The following is a 26,354-nucleotide window of genomic DNA, read 5'->3' as shown; positions in this document are numbered from 1 at the left end:
CCTAGGAAAGTCTTTGAGCATTTGGTGAGATATTGTTGGTGTGATCCACTTTGAGTTGGTGCCACTCAATGTAATGATTACATCAGACTTCTATTGCTAACAATTAGAGTGTTTGATTGTTGCACTGAAAGAAAAGAGGCTTGCTTTGATCAGTCATAAAGGTGTTGTGTTACACCAGGAAAATGCACAGCCCAATACAGCTAGAATCACATCTGCAAAGATTGAAGAGCTAGACTAGGAAAACTTCCATATCCTCCTTATTTCCAAACCTTACTCCATCTGATGATTATATATTTTAAAGTCTGCAGAACTATCTTCACGAAAAAGAGCTTGGAACACATGAAGATATCAAAACTACCCTCTCTACATTCTTTTCCAAACCCCAAGAATTTTATAGAAATGGCATTCAGAAGCTTGTGAATCGTTAGCAGAAAGTAATGAATAATAATGGAACATATATTATTGATTGAATAACATTAAAAGCTTCTAAAATTCTTTCTCTTTTCCTGAACCTAAAATTGGACATTACTTAAGGGATTACCTGATATATTACTCTAAACAACACAAAACAAAACACACTTTACACATGGTAGAAATAATACCATTTTAACACAAAAAAGGACAGTTTGCAGAAACATTTAAATATTTATTACATTGTTCTACAGTAGGCGTTTAGTTACAATATTAGCTTTTCTTTATGACAAAAATTCAATTTGTGACAATAAAGCCTGACAACTTCCAGATGTTTATAAAGATTTAATGCTCTAGTTATCATAGTTTCTGTGTTACATTGGGCAATTTTACAATGTGTTTCTGTAAATGTGTCCATCTCTTTGAAAGTATTTTCTTTTACCATAATTAAATCAATTTTGCATAATTTCTAAATGTAAAGCTCTTAAAATTTGAAACATAATAAAACTGATTCTGATACAAGCAACATAATATTAAATTCTCAATCAATATAGTTTCAATGATATCAAACAACAACTTTAAACATTACAATTCAGAGAATTTATAATCTCTTACATTAGAATCATCAAACCATATACAATTTTGTAACAAAAGCATTATTTAAGGACATACTTTTATTTCTTTTCAACATCATTTTATATTTTTAGCTTTATGGGGAAGTAAAAGGCTTAATGATTTGTTTTTCAAGCAAACCACCACTCATACTCGATTCATAGGACCTACCTTGTCATGTTTCTTCAGAATCTTTCGAAAACCAGTGAAGTTTAGATTCTGGTAATTCTGCAGAAGAATCAAACTTAGATAGAACTCACTAAATGCAAGCTTTAGGTCATGCATCTTTCGTGTTTGGGTTCGAACTTGCTTCTGAGTTTCTCTGTTCAGAGCTTTCAGCCTGAATGTTAACCTAGAATTTGAGAATAAAAATTGAGAATGTGTGACATCAGCACTGATATTCTTAACAGCAAATTTTAATCTCTTCTTTTAAATTATGAAATTGAAAATTAGCTTTCTTTACCTTTTTGTTAGAATTGTTATTTTCTCTACATGTAAACATTATTAATAAACATTTTGAAGGCATTTCAAGTATACCAGTTGAAACTGAAATATAATAATATATACCACCCAGGAAAAATTTAACATTCTTCCCAAAAACATCCATCTAAAGACAGCCTATGATCACTATAAACACTATAAAAAAGAGCATTTCAAAGTTTATCTTTACATTAAGCTGAAAGTGTTAAATATGTGAACAACTATATTTCCTTTATAACACAATGCATGTATTGTTTACTTTTAACTATATAATAAAGTGACTTTACCTTTTTCCTTCAGATTCACTTTTGACACCAGAAACCCTAAGAGAATTGTTTAACTCTGTCTTTAAGTTACCAAACTTGCGGGTAGCTTCTGCTAGTTTTTCTGTAAAGTAAGAGAAGAGCAATAAAGTATAATTTTTCATAGCCTAAATTTACTTACTTACATCTTACAGCTTTCTTAGTCCTTTTCTCATAATTGATTTCTTTTAGATAAAATAGCTTTTCAAATGTTACTGATTTGCTACTTACCTGAGAAAAATGTATTTATCTTTGCCAATTCCTTGTCACAATAGTGAAAAAATTCTTCATCAAACTTTGCAATGTATTGAGTAATTTCTCTTCGTTCTACAACTAAAAGAAATACAAATATATTTGCAACATAATCTGATTTTAAATACTATGAAAAATGTGACTAGATAAATATAATTTAGAGAAAAGAGCTCATCAAAAACCACAGTTCTGGTGTAGTAACTGTAAAACTCATGCAACAGGCACTATTTAAATTAATTACTATACAAAGAATATTTAAAAGAATTTAAGCTACTTGCACAAACGGCTAGACATAATACTTCACAAGTTTATGTGGTTAAATTTTTTTTTGACAAATATCAAATATTCACTAATTCTTCTAAATCCTACACGTGGTACTCCAAATACTCAAGACAGGAATTCTAATATTCTCCTGCATAAACAGCTCATCCAATTTCTCTAAAAATTTTAAATCAAATTTGAGCAGGTTTCCTGTAGAGACACCAACTAATCCAGACTGTGTCTCAAAGTATTAACCTTCTTAACACTAAATTCCATTTTTCATAAATAAAAAAAATTTCTGTTTCAAGTCAACACTAAAAACTCAAAAGGTGAATTTATATTGTTTCAGCAATCAGAATAATGAGATTCTTGTCAAATTCCTGTATCACAAGTCAATTTCTTTAAAATGCTCAACAAATTCATTTTTATGCTCTGGCTCTCTCCCAGTAAATCTGTACAGGTCCTTTTGATCCAGAGAAACACTGTTAAGAGTACCAACCCTTACCAGGTTTTCAGTATCATTAACAAAATAGGAAAATATTTTACCATTTAAACAATCTGCTCTTCTCTCATTGATTATGGTTTCCATGTGTTTAATTGATTACTTATTCTGCTTAAATTGATTTCAAAAAGTTAACATAAATTCACATTTCTTTGATATATTAATGACAGAAATTTGAAATCACCATTATCAGTGCACACGTACATTTCTCAAGCACTTTACATTGTTATATAATGTACGTTAAATAAAATGGCCAGTATTCCTACTTTATCCTTCACTGAATCAAAATTTAGCTCTTAGATAGTTGGTAAGTAGTTGATTTATCTCATTTTGAAAGAATTATAGAACTTCAAGCAAGGAAAAAAATTAGTTTCTATAACTAGAGCTGAAAACAGGTTCCAGAATTAAAGCACAATTTTTAATAAAATAAAATAAATTATATTTAACAGTTTTAATATACTTACTCATAAATATTCTCTAATAACAAATCTATTTTATTTTTAAAGTAAGAATAGTAATCATACACCAAATCTCAAATTTTTATTTATATATCCGCACATTGATTTACAGAAATAATTAAAGACAAAAATATGTCTCTCCCACCTTCCTCCGACGGTGCTCTTTCCATTGAAGCATACAACATGACTTTCATTTCCTGTAAAGTTTAAAAAATTAATATAATAATTTACAAGAATAGTAATTGCCTTTTTACAATAAAGTTAAAACTACTCGTATTAAAGGTTTGCAGTAAAGCACAAAAATTTTTATATAGTTTCTTATGGTATACAATATTACACATTATCTTAAATAAAATCAGATTTCATATAATAAATGTGATGAATATTAATTATTAAGAGTTACAAAAAAACAGCAACAACCAAACAAACCAAAACCGAAATATGAAAAAGTTACAAGTTCAATGGTTTAGCTGCTCACAATATTAAATTCTGGGTGAATACAAACCTGTATTGCAAAATTATGGTTAGTAATAAAATTAAATATAGGTGCAGATTTGGTTTTAGGCAGAAACAGATATGTTTCAAATATCTGTCACTTCTGAAATGATCTTAAACAATAAGCATGAGTAATTTTGCTGATAACTTAAGCTCTGTAGGGTCAGTTATGCAAAACTTTATGTAAATACATGTTAGAAAACTGTGTATATAAACTTCTATCACAAACTGTAATTGTGAGAGATGAACCACTTCTAGATTTAAATTTTAACACTAAGTTAACAAAATTTTAATGTAACACTATCATTAATAAGAAAGACAAAACTGACAATTAAGAATAGATTATTTAATCTGTTAGAATTATCTTAATCAAGGGTCAACCACCAACACAACTACCCCAATTAAAACCCGTCATATTACTATTTCACCAAATTAATTCACAACCAACACAACTACCCCAATTAAAACACATCATATTACTATTTCACCAAATTAATTCACAATTTGAAAAACCTAGAAGAGAAGTAATAATGGAAGTTAACAAGCAAGTTCAAACTTAAGTTTCAAAGTAATATTACTTCTTATATTTGAGTCACAGTAAAAGCTTTCAAAATATAATTGTTTTATCAGTGAAGGCATGTTTTATTGAATTATTAAAACTTATTACTCATAATTTTACTGTTTCAAAACTCAATAATTCATCTCTTATGACTGCTTTTTGAAGGTAAAATGAATAGTGTTGACAATGAAGCCTTGGTCCAGAACAATGTAAGCTCTTTCAAAACATTCCAGCTAATAAGACAAAAAATCCTTTTATTATAAAAAAAACACAGTGAAAAATGGTCATTAGCAATGCCAACTTTCCAAAATTTTTTCTAAATGACTGCTTGCTAAATTATTCAGGCTTTTAGATAACAAAAGAAATCAAACTAATAGATTTATAATTTCCCAACTCCTTCAATGAACTTTTTTATTTTATGTCCAACTTTCTAATCACGAGAAATTTCTCAAAGGAAAATATTTTAGAAAATAACAGCTAATGCCCACAGCACATGTAGTTATTTGCTAAGCTTGTTTGAGGCCTTAAGATAAATTCTTGTAAGATGATTAAAACCTTTACTTCCTAGAATTTTCTGAAATATTTCTAAAGCCTTTTCTATATAGATTTTAATGGAAAAAACTTTATTTCTTTCAAGCAGTAACTTAAATGTTTCAGTCATGTTTTCCTCTATAATAAAGTTCCCTTTATAATCTCTTAATGAAGCACTGAGTTGTTTTTTTCAATTAATACAAGAATAAAACTGTTCATTTCAGGTTTAATATTCTCAGTTAAAAGGTATTTACAATTCCTCTTTACCTAATAACTAGACAGCAAAGTTTTTATTTTTAACATATGATCATATGACCTCTCCTCATTAAAATAAATAGACAAATTTAATGTTGTGCAGCTTTGCTATCTCCTTGTGAAGATCTATAACATATGCTTTATTACAATATTGGCAAAGTTCTTGTATAATAATGACATCAAATTTGTTACATGTGATGTCTAAATGAAATACAGTGTAAAATTTGGGATAACTATACCACAAAAAAATATTTTAAATTAGTATAATACCTCAGTAAGTGTGAAAAGGAATGCTGAAACAATTCTCTAAACATGCAAAGCTAAGCAATTTAACTGATTAATCAAGTATCAATGAGCAATGGCTACATATATTACTGTCATTTAACTAACCCATTAACCCATCAAAATTAAGATTTCCAATTATTTCAATAATTTATTAATCAAAATTAAGTTTCCTAATTAATGTTTTTATTATTCCAATTTTAAAAGTAATAGAAATATTGCTATTATATTTTCTTGTTAAACACAGCTAGATGAGTGGCCATCTGTCACTTGCTTTTTCTTTGTTATGGCAAGTTCCCAGCTGGTACAGCAGTAAGTCTACGGATTTACATTGCTAATATCAGGGGTTTGATTCCCCTCTGTGGACTCAGCAGATAGCCCGATGTGGCTTTGCTATAAGAAAATACTCACACACTTGTTATGGCAAAACTACTAAAGCCAATTGCCACTGTGTAGGTTTTGAACTGCTCACTAGAGGGAAGGAAACTGCCAAGAAGCATTCAATGATAACTCCCCCCCTTCTTATTTTGCTTGTAGATCTAATGGTTTGTGAAGCACTGTACTAAACAAATATTTAAATGTAATCAATTAATGAGCCTACCAATCAACTGATTAGCAATTACCAATAATTGTCCAGCTTTGTCAGTGTGTAATATAAAATCCTGTTTCAAATCTTGCAACTTTTGGAATAAATATTTTTCCTTAAACATGTATCACCTTTAACCACTGAGATTGATCCTGGAAAAGTAGTTAGCACAAATGCTACAGATGTTGAAATACACAAATATGTTGAACACATATTACATTAACATTTTATTACTTATGTTAGGCCATCCCAGCAAATGTTTCACCAATTACTTTTCTCTGTTCTCCTTCTATGTTCTTATAAGGTGTCAGCCTTCACTATAGCTGATGATAACCCCTTCTAATGAATTAACTCAATTATGAAAAATTATCTTAAATGAAACCTGGAGCATTTTTTCCTTAGTCTTGTGTTCTCTTGTCCCATTGTTTTCAGCATATAGAACAAAGAAATCAGGGCCATTAATTTATAACTTTCAACAAGATCACCTCTCACTTTTCTTTTCTGACTAGTGTGTGTGCATGCATGAGATTGGTCATAGAGAAATATTTATTTCCAAAGTTACGCTCTTTGAGATACCACATAGCATTGTACCTACAATCATGTTAAATAATTTATTAGTGAGATTCTGAAGATGTTATCTTTAAATCACATGGAGTATAGATTTTACTGTATATATAAAATTATGGGGAACAGTAGGAACTTGAACAGCAAAGTAAGAATGCACTTCCATTCCCTTGTCTGGTAACATTGGGAATGTATCGTCTAGTGACTCTAGTCTGTGATTACAGAAGGGCACACAGCCACATATGTAAGGTAGAACTTGTGTGGCTGATCCAGCTCCAATCATCACTATATCTGCTGGAAATCAACATGTAGAAGATGGTAAGAAGGTGAATGCCTCACCCCAAGGGGCAAACTGCATGTTTGCACTGTCCAAGACAACCTGATGGCATCTGGAATTGTATATTAAGTCCACAGTAGGATGTACACCAATGCTATGTACATTGGGAGAAAACTACCATCCTTGTTTTACTGAGTAGGATTGAGCACACTAAGAGGAAGTCTCTATGGTCCATCATCCCAGCAGCTAGGAACTAGTAAATGGCAAGGACTATCATCCTTCACTAGAAAAAGGAGAAAAAAACACATTGAAGAGTCTGAAAGAATGCTGTACCAGAGACAGTGCAATCAGTGATTATGGCACCTTATCTTGAAACGCACACTGATCCAGTGACCTACGTGACATGCATCACCAGGGATAGGCAGCAATCCTCATCAGGTTTATTCATGTTAGTGCATTTGTGTATTATCCAGAGCAAACATCTTTATGAAGGAAAATATACAAGGAATATGTACAAACAGTTTTGCAAAACACCTCATCTCAGTGGTGGGCACATTCGACACATAGGTCTTACAGTGCAGATTTAAGAATGTGTACACATGGTCTGGCAACACTTGACAAATATGCAACAAAAGCCCAAACAATCTTTTTCTGTTTTCACATGGTATGTGAAGAAAATCATCAGGTGACCCAGAAGACCACATAAAATTATCCAGCACCCTAAGAAACATAGCTATTACTTCCTGTATGATAAATCCTGCTCAGACGCCAGCTGTAGTAGTTCCACAAGCTGTAGTAAATGCCATGTGGAATTGCAAGTGAAGAAACAGTGGATTTAATAGAAGAAAAATGTTTTTTCTAAAGACATAATTTGCAAAAATGTAAAATTTTGAAGAATTAGAGTTGGAAAAAATATATACAGTGAAATAATAAACAATAAACTTGTTGAATTAAATAAAAATTCAGTCTTAAAATATGTCCTGACAGTTACACTGCCAACTGAGAAATAATTATGAACTACACACAAGAGAGGGTGCAAATAGGAGTTTTGTTTCATTCCTATTGGTGGAAAGTTGCTGCAGGATTACTTGGATAATAACATTCACATACCTCATGTAAGGGTGGATAGGAATATCAAGGCTAGTGACAAGTGAAAATCTGTGCATATAGAGGGCAGAATAAGTCAAGAAAAGCTATTTGTGAGAAAGGTATGACATTGCATTAAAAAATACTAATACCCTGATCTCTCTAACATTGGTAACAAACTTTATTGTATGGGTAAAGGCCAATAACTGAAAAGAAATTCTGGGACTAGGAATTAAACCCAAGACCCTTGGTTAACAAGGCTTATGTGATTTGGTTCAGTGTTGGTAAACCAACTCACTAATTGCCTGACCACACCAAAACACAGTATGAAGTTTATATGTTTACTAAAAAACTTTATGAGTGAAAAAGAGGTGGACAAGGACAGCTTAACTGACAGAATAATGACCTTTTTAATCAATGGTCCTGGATTCAAGCTCTTGCCCTGGAAATTCTTTTAATTTATTTTGACTTTTTTACTTACCACAATATAATTTTTTATTTGAAAGTTTATTGTCATTAATTCATAATATAAATTGAAAGGTTACTTTATTTTCTAAGATAAATGTACTAATTTACAATGAAATTTAATTTCAAATAAAGCCATGCAAGTTCATAGTCCTCTATACTAATACAGTAATAGTAATAACATAATATTTAGAGGCACAAATGAAAAACAACAAAAAAACCTCAAAACCAGCCCTTTTCATCTATGTAATTATCCAGTTTCTCTTAAACTTACTGCCTCCACAACATCTAAGGCAACTCCTACCAAAAACTAACCAAAAAAAATGAAACTTTTTTTAGCTATAGATGACTCCTATCCTTCTAAAATTTATATTTCTGTCTTCTAGTCCTACTATTCTGAATGTTAAATATGAAAAAAATGATGCATCATCAATACAAATTCCCTTAAAAGTTTTACACACCTCAATTTGATCCCCTCTAGCTCTTTTTCTTTTTTTCAAGAGAAAACACTTTCTGAGATGTTAACCTCTTGTAAAACAACCACCTTCATCCCAGACACCATTCTAGTAACCCTCATCCAAACCTTTTCCAACTACTCAATGCCCTACCCAAGCTACGAAACACAAGACAAAACACACTACTCTAAATGTGACCTATAGCCTCTTTACACCTATATTCACTATTTCTCTTGATGCAAACTCAAATCTTATTTGTTCTACCAGTACCACTAGCACACTACTTGGATAGCTTATGAAAATTATTAATCACTATGCCAAGTTTTCCTTTCTTTCATAACACTATTAAGTTTATTCTCATCTAAACTATATTTATAATTTAAATTATGATAATCCACTTGTATTATCTTACATTTATTATGATTAAAACCCATCTGTCATTTATTTGCCTAAATCACTAAATCCTGTTGGAAAACAATGGCATCCTCACAACACCCAAGACTTTAAGTACTACCATAAGATAATTTAAGTAATTTATGGACATTTCCTTCACCTACATCATTGATTTAAATCAGATAGAGCAGGAGTTATAACACTGAGCCCTGTGGTATTCCACTTTTGACATTAATCCAGTTTCACTGAACCTCAACTGTAACAACCCTCTATTTTTACTTTCCGTCCAGCCACTCTTCTATCAAATTAACCAACTTCTCACACACTTATAGAGACAGTTTTCACACGCATTTTAATTGTTTATGTAACACCTTGTCAAATGCTTTCTAAAAATCCAGATACAACAAATCTACACCTTATACATTAACTTACACACATAAAATAAGTATCGCTGTTAAGTGGTTTCTGTCGTCATTAGTGGCTTAATCATAACCGACGACTTACATGAATAATATTACTAATATCATACAAAGCTTATTTAAATTAAATTTTCCTTTTAGCTTTTTTATCACTTACCTCGTATGTAATATACTGTTTGCGCCATTCTGGTGTAATATGTGCTGATAAATGTTCAGCGAATTTCATAACAAAAATATTCCGTTAATTTTAAACTAGCACAGATATTCTTCTGCTTCTAAGTGATTAAATGGTGATGATTATTAAATCAAAATAGTGACAAAGTAAATATCACAAACAGAATCTAGTCTTCTAATCTAAACTTTCCTCCATCGAATCAATCCAACTATCACCATCTGCTCCGTATTTCGAAAAGCAACGACACTGATTGGACAATAATATATAAAATGTACAAAGACCCCGTCTGATTTTTCCCTGCGAAATTCCATTAACCCTATTGGCTTATTCGTGAAATTCGCAACACTGTAGGAGGTTTGTTGTTTCTCAAAGCTAGTACACGTGCTTTTCGTACTCAGGTAGTTAGTTAGTAGGTTGGAAACTGAATGGGACGTGTGTTTACACTAGCATCGGTAGTATAAGAAAATTTGAAGCAAGAAATATAAGCCTTGGTAAATTGTCTTTTCATACAAGGTTTATTTCTTTCTTTTTTTTGTCCTGAATCGATAATTTGTCTATTTTTCGATTTCAAACAAGTGTTACCGGCAGCAGAAAACAATTATTTATAATTAGGCGGTCTGATAAGAATTCAAAGGTAAGTATGTTTTAATGACGAACGTTTAATAGGCTTTACATATTGCTAGTACATTAGCACACCAGTTTATATCACAACTTTGTAATAATAATGCTTTGTGAATATTTTGTAATTAAGTTTCAATATTTTACACTTTCCAGTTATGATGTTAGAAAGTTTGTGTTGTTCTTGTGTTTCATATTTTTCGTGCGAGTTTTCTGCTCTTTACATTTGACTAATATTAATGAAAAGACGTTTTTGAAAATAGAGTATTTTTTCTCGCACACAAAAATCGTAATTCTTAAAACATTCATCAGTGAAAGAGAAACTTCTACTAGTGTTACTTTACGGTGCCCTCTAGTGGCACAGCGGTATGTCTGTGGACTTGCACCGCTAGAAACCGGGTTTTGATACCTGTAGTAAGCAGAACACAGATAGCCCATAGTTTTGTGCTTATTTCTAAACGAAAATCTTAAGAGATGTAATATACTTATAACAATTATATTTGTTATTGGTCGATATTATGTGGGCCAGTTTCATCTACGAAGTGTGAAACTCTCACAAATTATGTTTTGGAATTCAGCAATAGATTTTAAAAATAGCTATATCATTACTTTTTAACAACCTCTGAATGAAAGCAAAACATGGGCTTCCTATCAGGTCGAGTTAGGTACTTAGAGCGAGGCCCAAAATCAAGCTGATTAAATATACTCTTTTCATGTTTGTAAATTATAGAGTGGAATGTATTGTTTCATTGTATTGCTGTTAACAATATTATACGAACTACATAACTAACACCGTTTAAGTAAGTGACGTAGAATTGTACTGTACTACTAGAGTCCAGCTTACCCGCTTAATGCAGAATTTTGTTTGTTGTTAACCGCAAAATTACATAATAAGTTACATGTGCTATACTCACTACCGGTATCGAAACTCGGTTTTTAGCGTTATAAGTATTCAGATTAACACCAGGAGCGTATTTTCGTAAGAATATTTACATTTCTTAAGAGCGTACAATGTAAATAATCCATGTTTATCATTCCGTCTAGTGGTATGACGTTTCGCTCGTAGCCTGGCATGACCTGGTACTTAAGGCAATAGACTCACAGTTTGTGGGTCGCGAGTTCGATTTGATTGTTTGGAACTAAGCACAAAGCTACACAATGGGCTATCTGTGCTCTGCCCACAACGGTTATCGAAACCTCGTTTCTAGCAGTGTGAGTCCGCAGACATGCCGTTGTGCCACTGGGGTGGGGGCGCTAGTACGAATCATACCGCTGAACACGCTCTCTTTTTCAGCCGTGGGGCCGTTATAATGAATCGTTTAAACTCACTAACCGATTAGAGTAGTCCAAGAGTTGGCGATGAATGGAACTGACTAGCAAGCTACTTTCTCTCTAGTTTATTGCTTCAAACATATGAATGGCTAGGAGAGTTAACACTTGAGCAGTTTTGCGCGAAATGCAGCGAACAAACAAACGTTTTGACGAGTAATAAGTCACAATAAACTTAAAGTTTTGAGAATAAAATTTTCTTAATTAAACACTAAAATACATTTGTTAAATAACGGATGTTTGCATGATTTTATCTGTTCTTGTGTAAACGTTAATAGTTATGCACATGCTACAAAAATAAATATTATATGTACACATTTTGTTATAAATGTAAAATGTGTAAAACTGTGAAAGTGTTAATGCTTTAAAGATCTAGTGTAATAATTACACTTATCTCTGCTATTCTACACCTATTTCTGAGGATTTTAAAATTTGTGTGGTTGTTGAAATGTATTTCTCTGCGAAGACTGCCCTTGATCCCAGTGGCACAACGGTAAGGCAGTGGACTTATATTGCTACAAGTCGAGTTGCCTCCCAGTGGCTCAGCGGTATGTCTGCGGACTTACATTGCTAAAAACCGGGTTTCGATACCCGTGGTGGGCAGAGCACAGATAGGCCATTGAGTTGCTTTGTGCTTAATTCAAAATAACAAATAACAAAGGGGTTTCAATACCCCTTGTGTAGCTTGTGCTTCAAGTGACTATAGAGAAACTGAACTTTTGTCTATCAGTTTAAAACTTTTTAAATTTATTTTTGGAACAACTGAAGAACGAGATATAAAAAGAACTAACTATCATAATTTTCGAATGATTGATGTTTCACGCTCTAGAGAAGTGATTTCCGGTTTGGGTAAACTTTGATTTAAGCCGTTAAATGTACTGTATTATCTGATACAAAAATCATAAAGATATAATCCACAGCTGTCAGGTTTTAACTGGGAAGTGTCATAGAAACATATTCATATTCAAGGCAAAATATAAGCTGTTTTTTAAACCTGTAACGACGTGTTCAAAGGCACATCACACCTGAAACCAATAACCTATGTCTAGCTCAATGGAGTTTTGTTTCATTTTAAGCTGTACCCATGTCAGGGATCGAATCTCAAGCATTAGCGTAATAAACCCATAAACTTACCACTGAGTCCACTGCTTGGTGTCCTGTAAGGAAGGAACTAAGACTGTCATTTTAGTTCGTAATGAGACACTTTCAAAATAGTTGTTACTTATTAAGTTTATAATAATTGACTGTCTCGTCGGAATGCTGTCTCGTTGTTATCTCAGTTCAAAGTTCACGTTAAATATTTTTGTTTCTCATTTGTTGGTTTTTGATTGAGAATTTCGCTCAAAGCTAGCCGTCCCTAATTTAGCAGTGTAACACTAGAAGGAAGGCAATTAGTCATCACCCATCCACCGCCAACTCTTGGGCTACTCTTTTACCAACGAATAGTGGGATTGAATGGCACATTACAACGCCCCCACGGCTGAAAGGGCAAGCACGTTTGGTGTGGCGGGGATTCAAACCCGCGACCCTCAGATTATGAGCCGAGTACTTTAAGGAACTACCTGGCCATGCCGGGCCTCGTGCATAAGTATTACGACACGTGAAAAAGTTACGTATTTATTATTTCAGAATATTTTAATTTCATTTACCCTCACACTCACACAAAATACGTTTTTGTTTTTTACATTTATTTAGTTTGTATTGTAAAACTGATACAAACAGAATTAATGATTAAAAAATTTAGCGCTGCTTCAACCTTTTTCATTTAACATTTCAACGTAGAAAAATGGAAACAATATACATTCATGTATAATTTTCTAACTTAAAATACGAATAACCTAGCACAGTATAACAAGTGGGCAATGGGTTTTGTATACGTTTATAAAATTAACTATTCTTCATTAGTTATACAGAGATTGTGAATCACTGAAGCATGTTATGGAGTTATTGTTAGGGAAGAGACAATGTTTCAAGGCACAATGACGAAACACCTGAGTCTGTGGTGTTGAAACGAGACCTTGATCTAGCAAGTGCAAAGCACATGTTCAAATGCATTACAAATTTAGACGGAAACTTTGTTTACAGGCCCGGCGGTTAAGGCGCTCGACTCGTAATCTGAGGGTCACGGGTTCGAATCCCCGTCCCACCAAACATACTAGCCTTTTTAGCCGTGGGAACGTTATAATGTGACAGTTACTCCCATTATTAGTTGGTAAGAGATTACGCCCAAGAGTTGGCGGTGGGTGGTAATGACTAGCTGCTTTCTGTCTAGTCTTACACTCCTAAATTAGGAATGGCTAGTGCAGATAGCTCTCGTGTAGCCTTGCGCGAAATTCAAAAAACGAACAAACAAACAACTTTGTTCACTTGAAAGTGAAACGGAATTCATCATACTGCAAATGGATCGGATTATATGTGTGTGTAAGAGAGATAGACAGAGGGTGAAATTTTACAAAATACTCACTAATCGAAGCGTAAAAAAGAAAATATTACAGCGTTAGCGGACAGGAACTCCGAGAAAAATGTCACTCATGAAAAGGGCACTAGAAAGTGTAGAAAAATGGAGTTGCCCCACCTCAAAGAAAAAAGCAAATTAAGTAATAATAACTGTTTGCAATTTTTGTGTAGGCCTAATATTCTCACTTTGCGTGATAGCTTCTGTAAATAATGTATTAACAGTTATTTTCCCCGCTTTTGCTTAATCATTTGTGTTCATATCACCGGATACAGGCGAAAATAGATCTACAGAAGAAATCGTAATATAACTGTAGTTATAACTTGCTTACAAAATTTCTTCTTCAATCTTTAACTACCTGTCGTCTAAGAGGTTGAGGTCGACTTGCACCGTGCTTCTAACCGTAAGGAAACTAATTTCACACATCCGGTGTGCTCTCTACCACAAAACACCTGCAAAATTAGTGGGCTTATATCTTTCTTGTCAAAAATACGATCGATTCGATTTCTTGGGTTTTCTGCAGAACAAACAAAGCCAGTCTGGGTTCAGTATAAAACACGTGAACTTTAATCGTTCGAAATCAATCTCAACATACCTTTGATATTATGTTGATGAAACAAAATTAGTTGCAGTGGAACGTGACAGCTGGGAAATACGATTGAAAGAGACATCTGGTGAAGGTTTTTTAAATTGTTTTTGTCACGTGTATTATTAAAATTAATTGGCGTGAAGATATGAAAGTAAATGGTTTTTACATTATCATGGTTTATTCTGTCTTCCGTGCTAATATTCGTAGAGGGCCCGACATGGCCAGGTGGTTGGGTTAGGGCGCTCGACTCGCAATCTGAGGGACGTAGGTTCGAAACCCCGCCTCACCAAACATGCTCGCCCTTTCAGCCTTGGGAGTGTTATAACGTTTTGGTCAATGCCGCTATTCGTTGGTAAAAGAGTAGCCCAAGTGTTGGCGGTGGGTGGTGATGATTAGCTGCCTTCCCTTTAGTCTTACACTGCTAAATTAGGAACGGCTAGCGCAGATAGCCATCGTGCAGCTTTGCATGAAGTCCCCCACTGGTACAGCACTAAATCTTCAGATTTACAACGCTAAAATAAGGGGTTCGATTCCCCTCGGTGGGCATATAGGTTTTCCTCTAAGAAAAACATATATACACTTTACATGAAATTTCTAAACCAATCAAACACACAAGTATCTTTATTTCCTCAATTTTTCGCTATTACAGCTTCGTAAGGAGCGATCGACAACCAAGAAGTTCGCTAATATAGTTGAAACTGAATGATGACGGTGTTCAAATTTAGTTACTACCAGATTAGCGGATTTTTAGGCTTTAGTATCGAAATATGGAACTGATATATAAAGCGTTATCTTATTTACATTAATAGACTCTAACTAAGTTATTAGTGTTAAAATAGTACTTGAGTTACGACGTGCAAGCATATGCATCACGACATATTTACACATTTCACACATTTTTATTAATTAAGCTTGCATGCTGCATGAAGATGTATAGGTCCTCATAAATCAGAATAGTAAACAGATGTGTTTTATGAAACACAATCACTGTTAGATACATCTGAACTTTTTTCCTTCTTAAACGCACGTGGAGAAACAAAATAATATAACAAAGTAGTTTAGTAATCACGGTATCGGCGTAGGAAGAAGTCTGTGATTAGAGGTGCAAAAATGAAGTTGTCAGAAGGAGTTTAGTAGCTCTTTTACAGTGCTATAATTAGGGGTTCGATTCCCCTCGGTGAACACAGAAGGTGATCCAATTTGGCTTTGCTATAAAAACACACATACATATACCATTAAGGCTCCAAGGAAGAATGGCCGAGGTGGAGATCCAAAATGGACAAGTTTTCCTTGAGTTAATGTTTTAACATTTCACACGAGCGAATGTTGCCCAAAAATCTCTTTGGTTCATACATTCTTACAGTCTTTCTATATGAGAATACATTGTAAGTTTAAAAAATAAATTGTGATGAAAGAAAATAATTATGCTATTTTTTTGCTGAATCACGAACAGTTCAAAGTTGTTGTTGTTTTTCGGGGGGGGGGGGAGGAAGAGAAGCAGCTAATGTTGCCCATCTTCACTTTTGTCATTTAGAATAACGACCTGTATTATATACCACCTGTCTTTCTACGCGTATGTAAACTCCTTAGGTTTGAGCATCACGTTCAACACATATTCGTGAAGTACTTGAAAACTGGATTAGTTATTATTATCAAAAAGATACCTTAAGAGATTCAACTATCTCTGTAAAATTAAATAGGGCCCAAATGTTTCTTTGGTTGTTTGTTTTTGGATTTCGCGCAAATCTGCACGAGGGCTATCTGCGCTAGCCGTCCCTAATTCAGCAGTATAAGACTAGAGGGAAGGCAGCTAGTCATCAACACCCACCGCCAACTCAAGGGCTACTCTTTTACCAACGAATAGTGGGATTGACCTTAACATTATAACGCCCCCACGTCTGAAATGGCGAGGATGTTTGGTGTGACGGAGATTCGAACCTGTGACCCTTGGATTGACCATTTGGCTATGCCGGGCTGGACCCAAAAGTCTAGTAATCTTACCAAATAAAACTGGGAATTAAAGAAGTTCAGAATGAAATTTGAAAAAAGTGCAGTGTTGCGTCACGAAAGGTCTCCAACAGCTCGTGACGCACAATTTGACGGTCGATACCTGCCGTGGGTACAACGCAGACAGCATATTGTGCAGATTTACTCTTAAAAACACAAACAAACTTTGTGATGATAAGTTTGAAAAATGATTTTTTGATATATTTCCATTTTAAAACAAGTGAAACAATTTATCATGGAAAATCTGGCAATGAAACACGATATCTGGTAGGTGTGAAGAAACGAAGTCTAAGCACCTGACACAACTGATATCTTTTCTCTAGGTCACTGAGAAAAATTTGAACATGGTAGAAAAAATAAGGAAGTTATGGCCTTTTCTTTAATAAATGATTTTAGGTTTTCAATGGGAAAATTTCCAAATATTAAACACAGTAAAAGTTGTGTCAGCTTCATGTTAACTTAAGTGAAAACATATTGAATGCTTTGTAGAAAGTTAGCATGGCTATTAATAGAAGTTAGAACAGACATATATATATTATTATTAAAATATATGCCTCGCATTTCTCTGTTTGTTTTAAAATTGACACCCATCGGAATGACTATTCATTTCTACATAGGTACGGCATGGCCAAGTGGTTAGGGTGCTCGACTCGTAATCTAAGGATCGCGGGTTCCAATTTCAGTCACACCAAAGTACGCGACCTTTCAGCCGTGGGGGTGTTATTATGTTACTGTCAGTCCCACTATTCGTTGATAAAAGAGTAGCCCAAGAGTTGGCGGTGGGTGGTGATGACCAGCTCCCTTCCCTCTAGTCTTACACTGCTAAATTAGGGACGGCTAGCGCAGATAGCCCTCGTGTAACTTTGCGCAAAATTCAAAAACAAGGAAATAAACATGTCTACGTACATCCTGAAACATCATTGGTATTCATAGTGTATATTTTGAGTAGATTTAAATTATTCTTCCTTTTGTTAGTGAAAAGTTTTTGCTTTGGAGCTTCATTAAAGTTGTTTCTTATAAATAATTAGTTTAAGCTTCAATTTATTTTCTGTTTTCTTTTGACTTCTAAAGAACTGTAGTACACGTTTTGAATGTACTTTACCTGTACTTAAATTGCATGGGATACGAATATACGAACATATTTTCTTTTTTGTGGGGAGTAACTTTTTTATCCTCACGCCCACCAGCTGAGGCTTACCGCATCTTTAATTGGCCTTTTTATTTACTGGTGTACTATATACGTCTAGCTTTTACTTGCCCACCGCTAGTACAGCGGTAAGTCTACGGATTTACAACGCTAAAATCAGCGGTTCGATTCTCCTCGGTGGGCTCAGCAAATAGTTCGATGTGGCTTAGCTATAAGAAATGCACAAACACACTTTTACTTGCTATATATGTATAGACACTGAGAAATTATAAGATAATACAACACGGAGGTCTATTTTCTTTTTAAGTCGACAACATGTTTGTAATTTTGGAAGAAAATCTTAATCGAGCTTGTAATATAAATTTATTTGTATTTTTTTACATGAGACTAAGATTTCGTCGGAATTTCAACTCTGGGTCGTCGTGATCAAATAACACAAATACTTCAGCATCTGAAGAGTGGATTCATTTCATTCATTCATTCACCATTAGATTCCATCAAGGAACATAGGGCCGCAATCGCTTGCGCATTCTTCAACAGGTATTTAAGTGAGTAGGTTGTTAGCCCACTGCACCGAGCCGTCCCTAATTTAGTAGTGTAAGACTGGAGGGAAGGCAGCTAGTCATCACCACCCACCGACAACTGTTGGGCTACTCTTTTACCAACGAATAGTGCGATTGACTGTAACATTATAACACCCCCACAGCTGGGAGGGCAAGCATGTTTGACGCGACGCGGGTGCGAACTCGCGACCCTCGGATTACGAGTCGCACGCCTTACGCGCTTGGCCATGCCGGGCCGAACAGTGGATTAGAAGCTAACAATTATTGGCCTGATCTGTGATCAATGAAGTGGGGTGTTTTGCCCTTCACCATCCAATCCGATCAAATAACACAAGTACTTGAGCATGTGAACAGTGGATTAGAAGCTAACAAGTATTTGACTGATCCCTGATAGATGAAATGCGGGGTTTTACAAATCAAAATTATGGTAGGGATTAACAACACAGTGTTCATGTTTTTGTATAACATCAAGTGTTATTCGTACCCTTGTATAGAACTGTTAACCAGTAAAGTTTTGCATAAACGAAAAGTTCAATTTGAATCACAACCTCTAGATCGTCTCCGATATAGTGAATCAAACTAATCTAATGAAATTCTACGTCGTTTTGTATATGTATAATCTATATATTTAAGTGTTAAATCTCGATTCCCGTTAAACAAAAATAAACGAACAAAACAAGCACGATAAAAGATACCAATATGGATATACACATAAGAATACAAAATATTATTTAACATGGATGCGTAAGGACAGCAACAAATACCATGAGCATCGCTACAGTCATGTTTCTTACCCGACATCTTAACTGTTAATAAAATTAGGTTGTCTAGATACACACGCTTCATGAGAGGTAAAACCAAAAAAGTAGATCTAGATAGTAGAAGACACATACGAAATTTGTAGAGTTTATAATAAGATTTTTTAACTTCATTATTTCTACGTTCTAGAATAATATTGTTTTTATTTTATATGAATATGCTTAACAATACAATTCAATAAACGCCAATCATTGGATGTGTCTGTGTTTTCTCTTATAACAAAGTCACATCGGGCTATTTGCTAAGTTCACCGAGGGGAAGCGAACCCCTGACTTTAGCGTTGTAAATTCGTATACTAACCGCTGTACCAGCGGGGGACGATTGGATGGTGAAGGTCAAAGCGCCCAACTTCATCTATCAGAGATCAGGCCAATAATTGTTAGCTTCTAATCCACTGTTCAGATGCTCAAGTACTTGTGTTATTTGATCGCGACGACCCAGAGTTTGAATTCCGACGAAATCTTTGTCTCATGTGAATTCACACCAGTGGTAACGTTGGAATTAGTTTCGTGTACTTGTACATACCCAAACTTTTCTCAAGTTCAGTTTTTCTAAACATAAATTGAAAAATACAAATAATTTTATATTACAAGCTCGATTAAGATTTTCTTCTAAAATTACAAACATGTTGTTGACTTAAAAAATGAATAGACCTGCGTGTTGTACTGTCTTATAATTTTTCAGTGTCTGTGTATGTGTGTGTGTATATATATATATATATACAGCAAGTAAAAGCGAGACGTATATAGTACACCAGTAAATAAAAAGGCCAATTAAAGAGGCGGTAAGCCTCAGCTGGTGGGCGTGAGGATAAAAAAAGTTACTCCCCATAAAAAATAAAATATGTTCATATATTTCGTATCCCACGCAATTTAAGTACAGGTAAAGTACATTTAAAACATGTACTACAGTTCTTTAGAACTCAAAAGAAAACAGAAAATAAATTGAGGCTTAAACTAATTCTTTATAAGAAACAACTTTAATGAAGCTCCAAAGCAAAAACTTTTCACTAACAAAAGGAAGAATAATTTAAATCTACTCAAAATATACACTATGAATACCAATGATGTTTCAGGATGTACGTAGACATGTTGTTTGTTTTTGAATTTCGCGCAAAGCTGCACGAGGGTTATCTGCGCTAGCCGTCCTTAATTTAGCAGTGTAAGACTAGAGGGAAGGGAGCTGGTCATCACCACCCACCGCCAGCTCTTGGGCTACTCTTTTACCAACTAATAGTGCGATTGACCATTACGCTGTAACGTCTCTAAAACTAAAAGGAATGTGTATGTTTGGTGTGACGGGATTCGAACCCATAACCCTCAGATTAGGAGTCGCGTGCTCTTACCACTTGGCTATGCCGGGTCTGCGAAGAGTTCATGAAAATATTGATCTCCACAATCTTTATCATTGTTTCGGAATTTTATAGATTAGTAATGCGGCACGTCCCGGCATGGCCAGGTGGTTAAGGCACTCGACTCGTAATCCGAGGGTCGCAGGTTCGAATACCTGTCACACCAAACATGCTCGTCCTTTCAGCAGTGGGGTCATTATATATTAAGGTCAATCCCACTATTCATTGATAAAAGAGTAGTCCAAGAGTTAGCGGTGGGTGGTGATGAGTGGCTGCTTTTCCCTCTAATCTTACACTGCTAAATCAGGGACGGCTAGCGCAGACAGCCTTCGTGTAGATTTGCGCGAAATTTAAAAAACAAGCAAAAACAGTAATGCGGCTTTTCTGCTTGGAATAGCTAAAGTGCAGGAAGTGTCAAGGATTTATCTCTCATTTGGGTTTGAACAAAGAATAAACCTCAAACTTGTTTATTAAATAATTCCTTTCATCGTTTTCGTGTTATCGATCTATAAATATCAATAAGAAAGCAACAATATCGAAGCTTTTCTGAACGCTGTTGATAAACACGAGGCAATATCTGTGCTCTGCTGGTATCGAAAGTCGGTTTTTAGTGTTGTAAGTTTTCAGTCTAACCACTGAACTATTGCTGTAGTGAGGTTGAGTACCGAATGGATGAAAAGTTTCAATTTTGATAATAAATACGTGAAAAGATTTTATTACCTGGTATTTCTGTACCACAACGATTTTAGGATTTAACATTCCAAAAGGGTGGACTTCCAAACAATACAAGAACTAAAAGAGATAAGAACTTTATATATAGCGGCTGAGAAACAAGTTCGTTCGTATGTATACGCTTGGGTTTACGTTATAATAATGTATCTGTTTATATAATAAATGTATACATACATGCTTATCTTGACAAGTTGAAACGGGAAAACGTCTATTGGATATTCATATATCCATGCTTACAGTAATTGCATAGTTGAAAGTTCCAAGGGCGACTGTCTTGTTTGATATATAACTGAGTATGCATGTATAACTTTCCAATGTTGTATTCATTTACATTGTAAAATATGCAAATGACCAGACCTCGTAAACAACCTGGTATTTCTAGACGACTGACTTGAGACAGGCCATACTCAGTGAAGCGTGGTAGTGTGTGTGTGTGTGTGGACTGTGTGTGTGCAGTAAACTGTATTCGTATTAGTTTAAATTCAGAGAGTTGTCAGTTATATGGAGAGTGGGCGTGTCCAAAGTGGGGTGATGCGTGAGTAGATTTATCTGACCTTTCACGTCTGAATACGTGCAGTCATTGACCGGCCCTGACCTTTTGCTTTACCCTTACAACACCTTTAACATTTCTAATGCCTATACACACCCACTTGAACGAGATAGTTTGGTGTGAAAAAAAATGACACATAAATTTATAACTATTCACTATATAATTTGAAGTATAATATAAAAATATTTTTCTGTATCTTGGTTGGCGCTTCGTGTACGTTTTTTATTATTATCATTTTTTATTCTACGTTTTTATGTCTGTGGGTATGCGTGCGCAAACATCTGGACAAAAAGTATCGAGCTAAGAACCAGTTGTTCAAATGATTGATTTATTCCCGTGTTATAAACATAAACATTGGACACGAGTAACTATTATATAATGAAGGTTTAAACGCTTGAAACAAAAATTTATTCGAGTATTATCGTAAATCTTTGCCATTCCTGAATTTATTTTAACCATAACGACCAAACCTTCAATATAAATATTTTTTCACATGACTTTGCTCGAGGATATATAAAGCTGTAATCAAGTGATCAACAACACAGAATTATTTTCATATATGGAATCGTAAATCGTAAATCCTCTACTCGCCAAACTTTGTTATGACATAGTGAATTCAAGAGTATACGATCTTTCTTTGCTGAAAAAGATTTTAGAATTATGCAGATCGCGACACATTCCCACTTTAGTTATAGCTTATATATCAAATGTGGTTAATGCTCAGGATTTGGAGTTTGTTTGTTTGTTTGTTTTTGAATTTCGCACAAAGCTACTCGAGGGCTATCTATGCTAGCCGTCCCTAATTTAGCAGTGTAAGACTAGAGCTAGTCATCACCACCCACCGCCGACTCTTGGGCTACTCTTTTACCAACGAATAGTGAGATTGACCGTCACATTATAATGCCCCCACGGCTGAAAGGGCGAGCATGTTTGGCGCGACGGGGATGCGAACCCGCGATCCTCAGATTACGAGTCTCACGCCTTAACACGCTTGGCCATGTCGGGCCAGGATTTGGAGTTAAGCACAAAGCTGCACAATGGGCTATCTGTGCTCTATCCATCAGGGCTATCGAAACCAGGTTTTTAGCGTTGTGTGTCCGCAGACATACTGCTGTGACTCTTAGGAGCAGTTAGTACAATTTAATCTTTAAAACGCAAACTGAACAAATCATTAAATAGTACTGTGCAAGTGGTTGTTTTTAGTGGAAAGTTATACAAAGTTGTTTCTGTGCTTTGCCGACCACACTCGAAACCCGGATTTTAGCGTGTAAGTCCGTAAATTTCCCGCTGACTCGCTGGGAAATGTGTACTGTTAAAAATTAACTACAAAAGCTAATCGTTCTTTTTCTTCATTACAATACCTGCTTAACTGTCATTGATGCTTTATATTTCATTTCAAACTTAGCTACTGCCACAGAGAAACAACGCAGAAGCTATGATTTTGACTGAAGACTGTAGTCACTTACTGTATGACAATCTTAAAGCGATAATTTTGGGTAGATTCTTAAACAGCTGAACACTGTGGCTACCTACTACATGACAACCTTAAAACAAGTTTGATAGATTTTTAAAGAATTGAAAACTGATCACCTACTGCATGACAACTTTAAAACAAGTTTGGTAGGTTCTTAAACAACTGAAGACTGTGGTCATCTGCTGCGTGACAACCTTAAAACAAGTTTGGTAGGTTCTTAAACAACTGAAGACTGTAGTCATCTGCTGCGTGACAACCTTAAAACAAGTTTGGCAAGTTCTTAAACAACTGAAGACTGTAGCCATCTGCTGCATGACAACCTTAAAACAAGTTTGGTAGGTTCTTAAACAACTGAAGACTGTGGTCATCTGTTGCATGGCAACCTTAAAGCGATAAGTTTGGTATATTCTTAAACAGCTGAAGACTGTGGTAACCTACTGCATGACAACCTTAAAGCATCAAGTTGTGCAAGTTCTTCAAGAAATGAAGACGACAAACGTTATGTTAGGTGATACAATGATGAAATGATAACTATCTAGGTCTTTGGTCCTGGGACGTCCACCATCATCCTTTTCCCAGTGACTGGGCTGAAGGGGCTACATCGTGAATCTTATAAGCAAACATATTGTAGTGTTTAGAATGTGAAACGAAGAAAGCTTTTAATTTTTTTTTTGGTGTGGAATTACAGGAGAAGTTAAGGTTAGCTTTAGCCTCAGCGAGCACTCCCCACTTATCGCCACCCCTGCTCAGGTGAAGGCTTCAGGTTTAAAACGTAGTGAGCTTATACTATTGAAGGCCAGGATAGTAAGGTTCAACACAATTTATAAAAATAGTGTTTGGAACAACTTTTTAAAGCGTTCATTATGCTCAGCCTGGTGGCCATGATCACACTTTGTTCGACAATATAGTTCCATTGTAACATGCTACTTCTGAGGATCATGAGGTCCATTTTAGATCATATATATTGGCAAACGTATCGCAGATTCTTTGTTGTTTGTGGACATCGACTTCCAAAACTAATTCAGTAGACCAAAAGCACAAGGGTCTATTTTGAACTTCGTAAGAGGAGTTGATAAGTAAGTAGTTGAATTAAACTGCGGCAATTCTGGTTTCTTCGGCTAGTTTTCTCAACAACCATTTAGTTCAAAGTGTAGCTAGAAGTTTCTGGTTTGGGATGAGAGGCTGTAATTTTTATATATAATTTTATTGGCACTAGTCAATATGCCCAGCTTCATTCAACAGCTAAAGGTTTTCTTTCGTAATCAGTGCCTTAGCTTTGCAACTAAGGTTTGATTATGGTGTGTGTGTGTGAGGATGGCATTTCTCTTTTTCGTATTATTTCTGTGGAGAAAACTGAATGTTCTCTTTATCGCATTGTTGTGTTCTTCCGTTTTTATGGAGAGGAAGAAAAGTTTAGTTTATTCTACTCTTTTGTGAATTGCCTCTATATTATTTAAATGATTCACTATGCGAATATTTATTTCCCTCAGCTATGTAGATGTGCGGTGACATTACTCTGCCAGATGGTCGGAGAGTCATCGTGAACAAATTTTCTAGGTGTATGACATCTGTAGCTATGGCTCGTGTTGCGGTGTCACACACACCACTACATTAAAACATACGTATCGTTCAAATAAAGTATGATTAACCCTCTGTACTACACCACAATATTAAAGTGTGGTTAATCTTCTGTACTTACTAATTATGACCAATTGGTCATTCTAAAATATTTTCTGCGTTAATTGAAAATTTATTGAAAATATTTTGTGTTACAGGATAAGCTAACTTGAAGATATTTGGCATTTCATTTACATTTTTATGTTTTAACTCTAGGCGTAAAGTTTTATTTTTATTTTTTCAGCAAGTTACCAGCTTATGGCAATTCTTCTTTATCTTTGGTCTCTTCTGAGGGGACAGTATATTTGAACTCCTGGAAATCTTTGTTTTATTTGTTAGGAGTTCATATTGATATCTGAAACAGTTTGTTTTTGGTCTGTGATTTTTTTAAAAACTTTTCTTTAAAATATATGAACAGAATGTTGATATTGTTTCTTTGTATTTTCACGTTAGAAATATCACCTGTTCAATGTTCATATAGCAAACACTTTATTAAGTGCACGCTCATGCACGACTGACGCCAGTTCACGTATGTAATTTCATCTTTCAAATGTGAAGACATTTATTCGTACTGACTTTACACATGTTAAATTCTGACATCAAATATATTTTTACGTGAAACAATTGTTGTTGAGTTGGGTTAATGAAAGCTACACAATGGGCTAACTGTGCTCAGTCCACAGCGGGGAATCAAATTACAGATTTCAGCACTGTAAGTCTGTAAACTTACCACTGGTAGAGATAGCTCTTTGAATTTCGTTATGGAAAAGTTACGTATAGAAAAACTACTTACTTCATAATGGTATACGAAGAAAGATGAAGTAATCTGTTATCTTACAATCACTATTGGAACTGTACACATTGCAGTCTTCTGACGGTTTTGCGCCTCAGTGGCTTAGCGGTAAATTTGAGAAATCACTCGATTAAAAATAGGATTTCGACACTCGTGTCGGGTACAGCACATACAGCCCGCAGAGAAACTTTGCGCTTAATTAACAAAGAAAAGAAAATCGGACGCTTTATTTTTACCGTTGGTTGATGTCAAGACCTATAGTGACAAATCTGTACATGCATGTAAGCTCGGATCCTTTCTGTTTACATAGGTGCCAATTCCAATCAATTAAAATTAAGGGCACCCCAGAAACCTACGAAAGGATACAAAAATCATGAGTATCTTATTAAAACTAGCCTAACAGAAAGATCAATTATTGTATTTTTTTTTCATCAGTGCAGAGTTCATTTAGCTAAATGAATTAATAACTTAACAACAGTTGTTTGTTAAA

The 26,354-nt window shown here is 34.7% G+C and overlaps 1 protein-coding gene across 1 annotated transcript in view; it reads right to left on the bottom strand.

The window, feature by feature from the left end:
* LOC143242672 (solute carrier family 53 member 1-like) overlaps window positions 1-10,067 on the bottom strand; it is a 41,322-nt gene extending 31,255 nt beyond the window's left edge. Inside the window, exons 1-5 of the mRNA XM_076486152.1 lie at window positions 9,803-10,067; window positions 3,424-3,475; window positions 2,037-2,138; window positions 1,791-1,890; window positions 1,195-1,375 (exon numbers count right to left, since the gene is read on the bottom strand). Coding sequence (XP_076342267.1) covers window positions 1,195-1,375; window positions 1,791-1,890; window positions 2,037-2,138; window positions 3,424-3,475; window positions 9,803-9,871 — 504 coding nt within the window. The 5' untranslated portion in view covers window positions 9,872-10,067. The remainder of the gene's footprint in view (window positions 1-1,194; window positions 1,376-1,790; window positions 1,891-2,036; window positions 2,139-3,423; window positions 3,476-9,802) is intronic.
* Between the last annotated feature and the right edge of the window lie 16,287 nt (window positions 10,068-26,354).

Source organism: Tachypleus tridentatus, chromosome 2 (genome assembly GCF_004210375.1).
Source record: "Tachypleus tridentatus isolate NWPU-2018 chromosome 2, ASM421037v1, whole genome shotgun sequence".
NCBI classification, from domain to species: Eukaryota; Metazoa; Arthropoda; class Merostomata; order Xiphosura; family Limulidae; genus Tachypleus; species Tachypleus tridentatus.
This window is presented reverse-complemented; position numbering and strand designations above follow the sequence as displayed.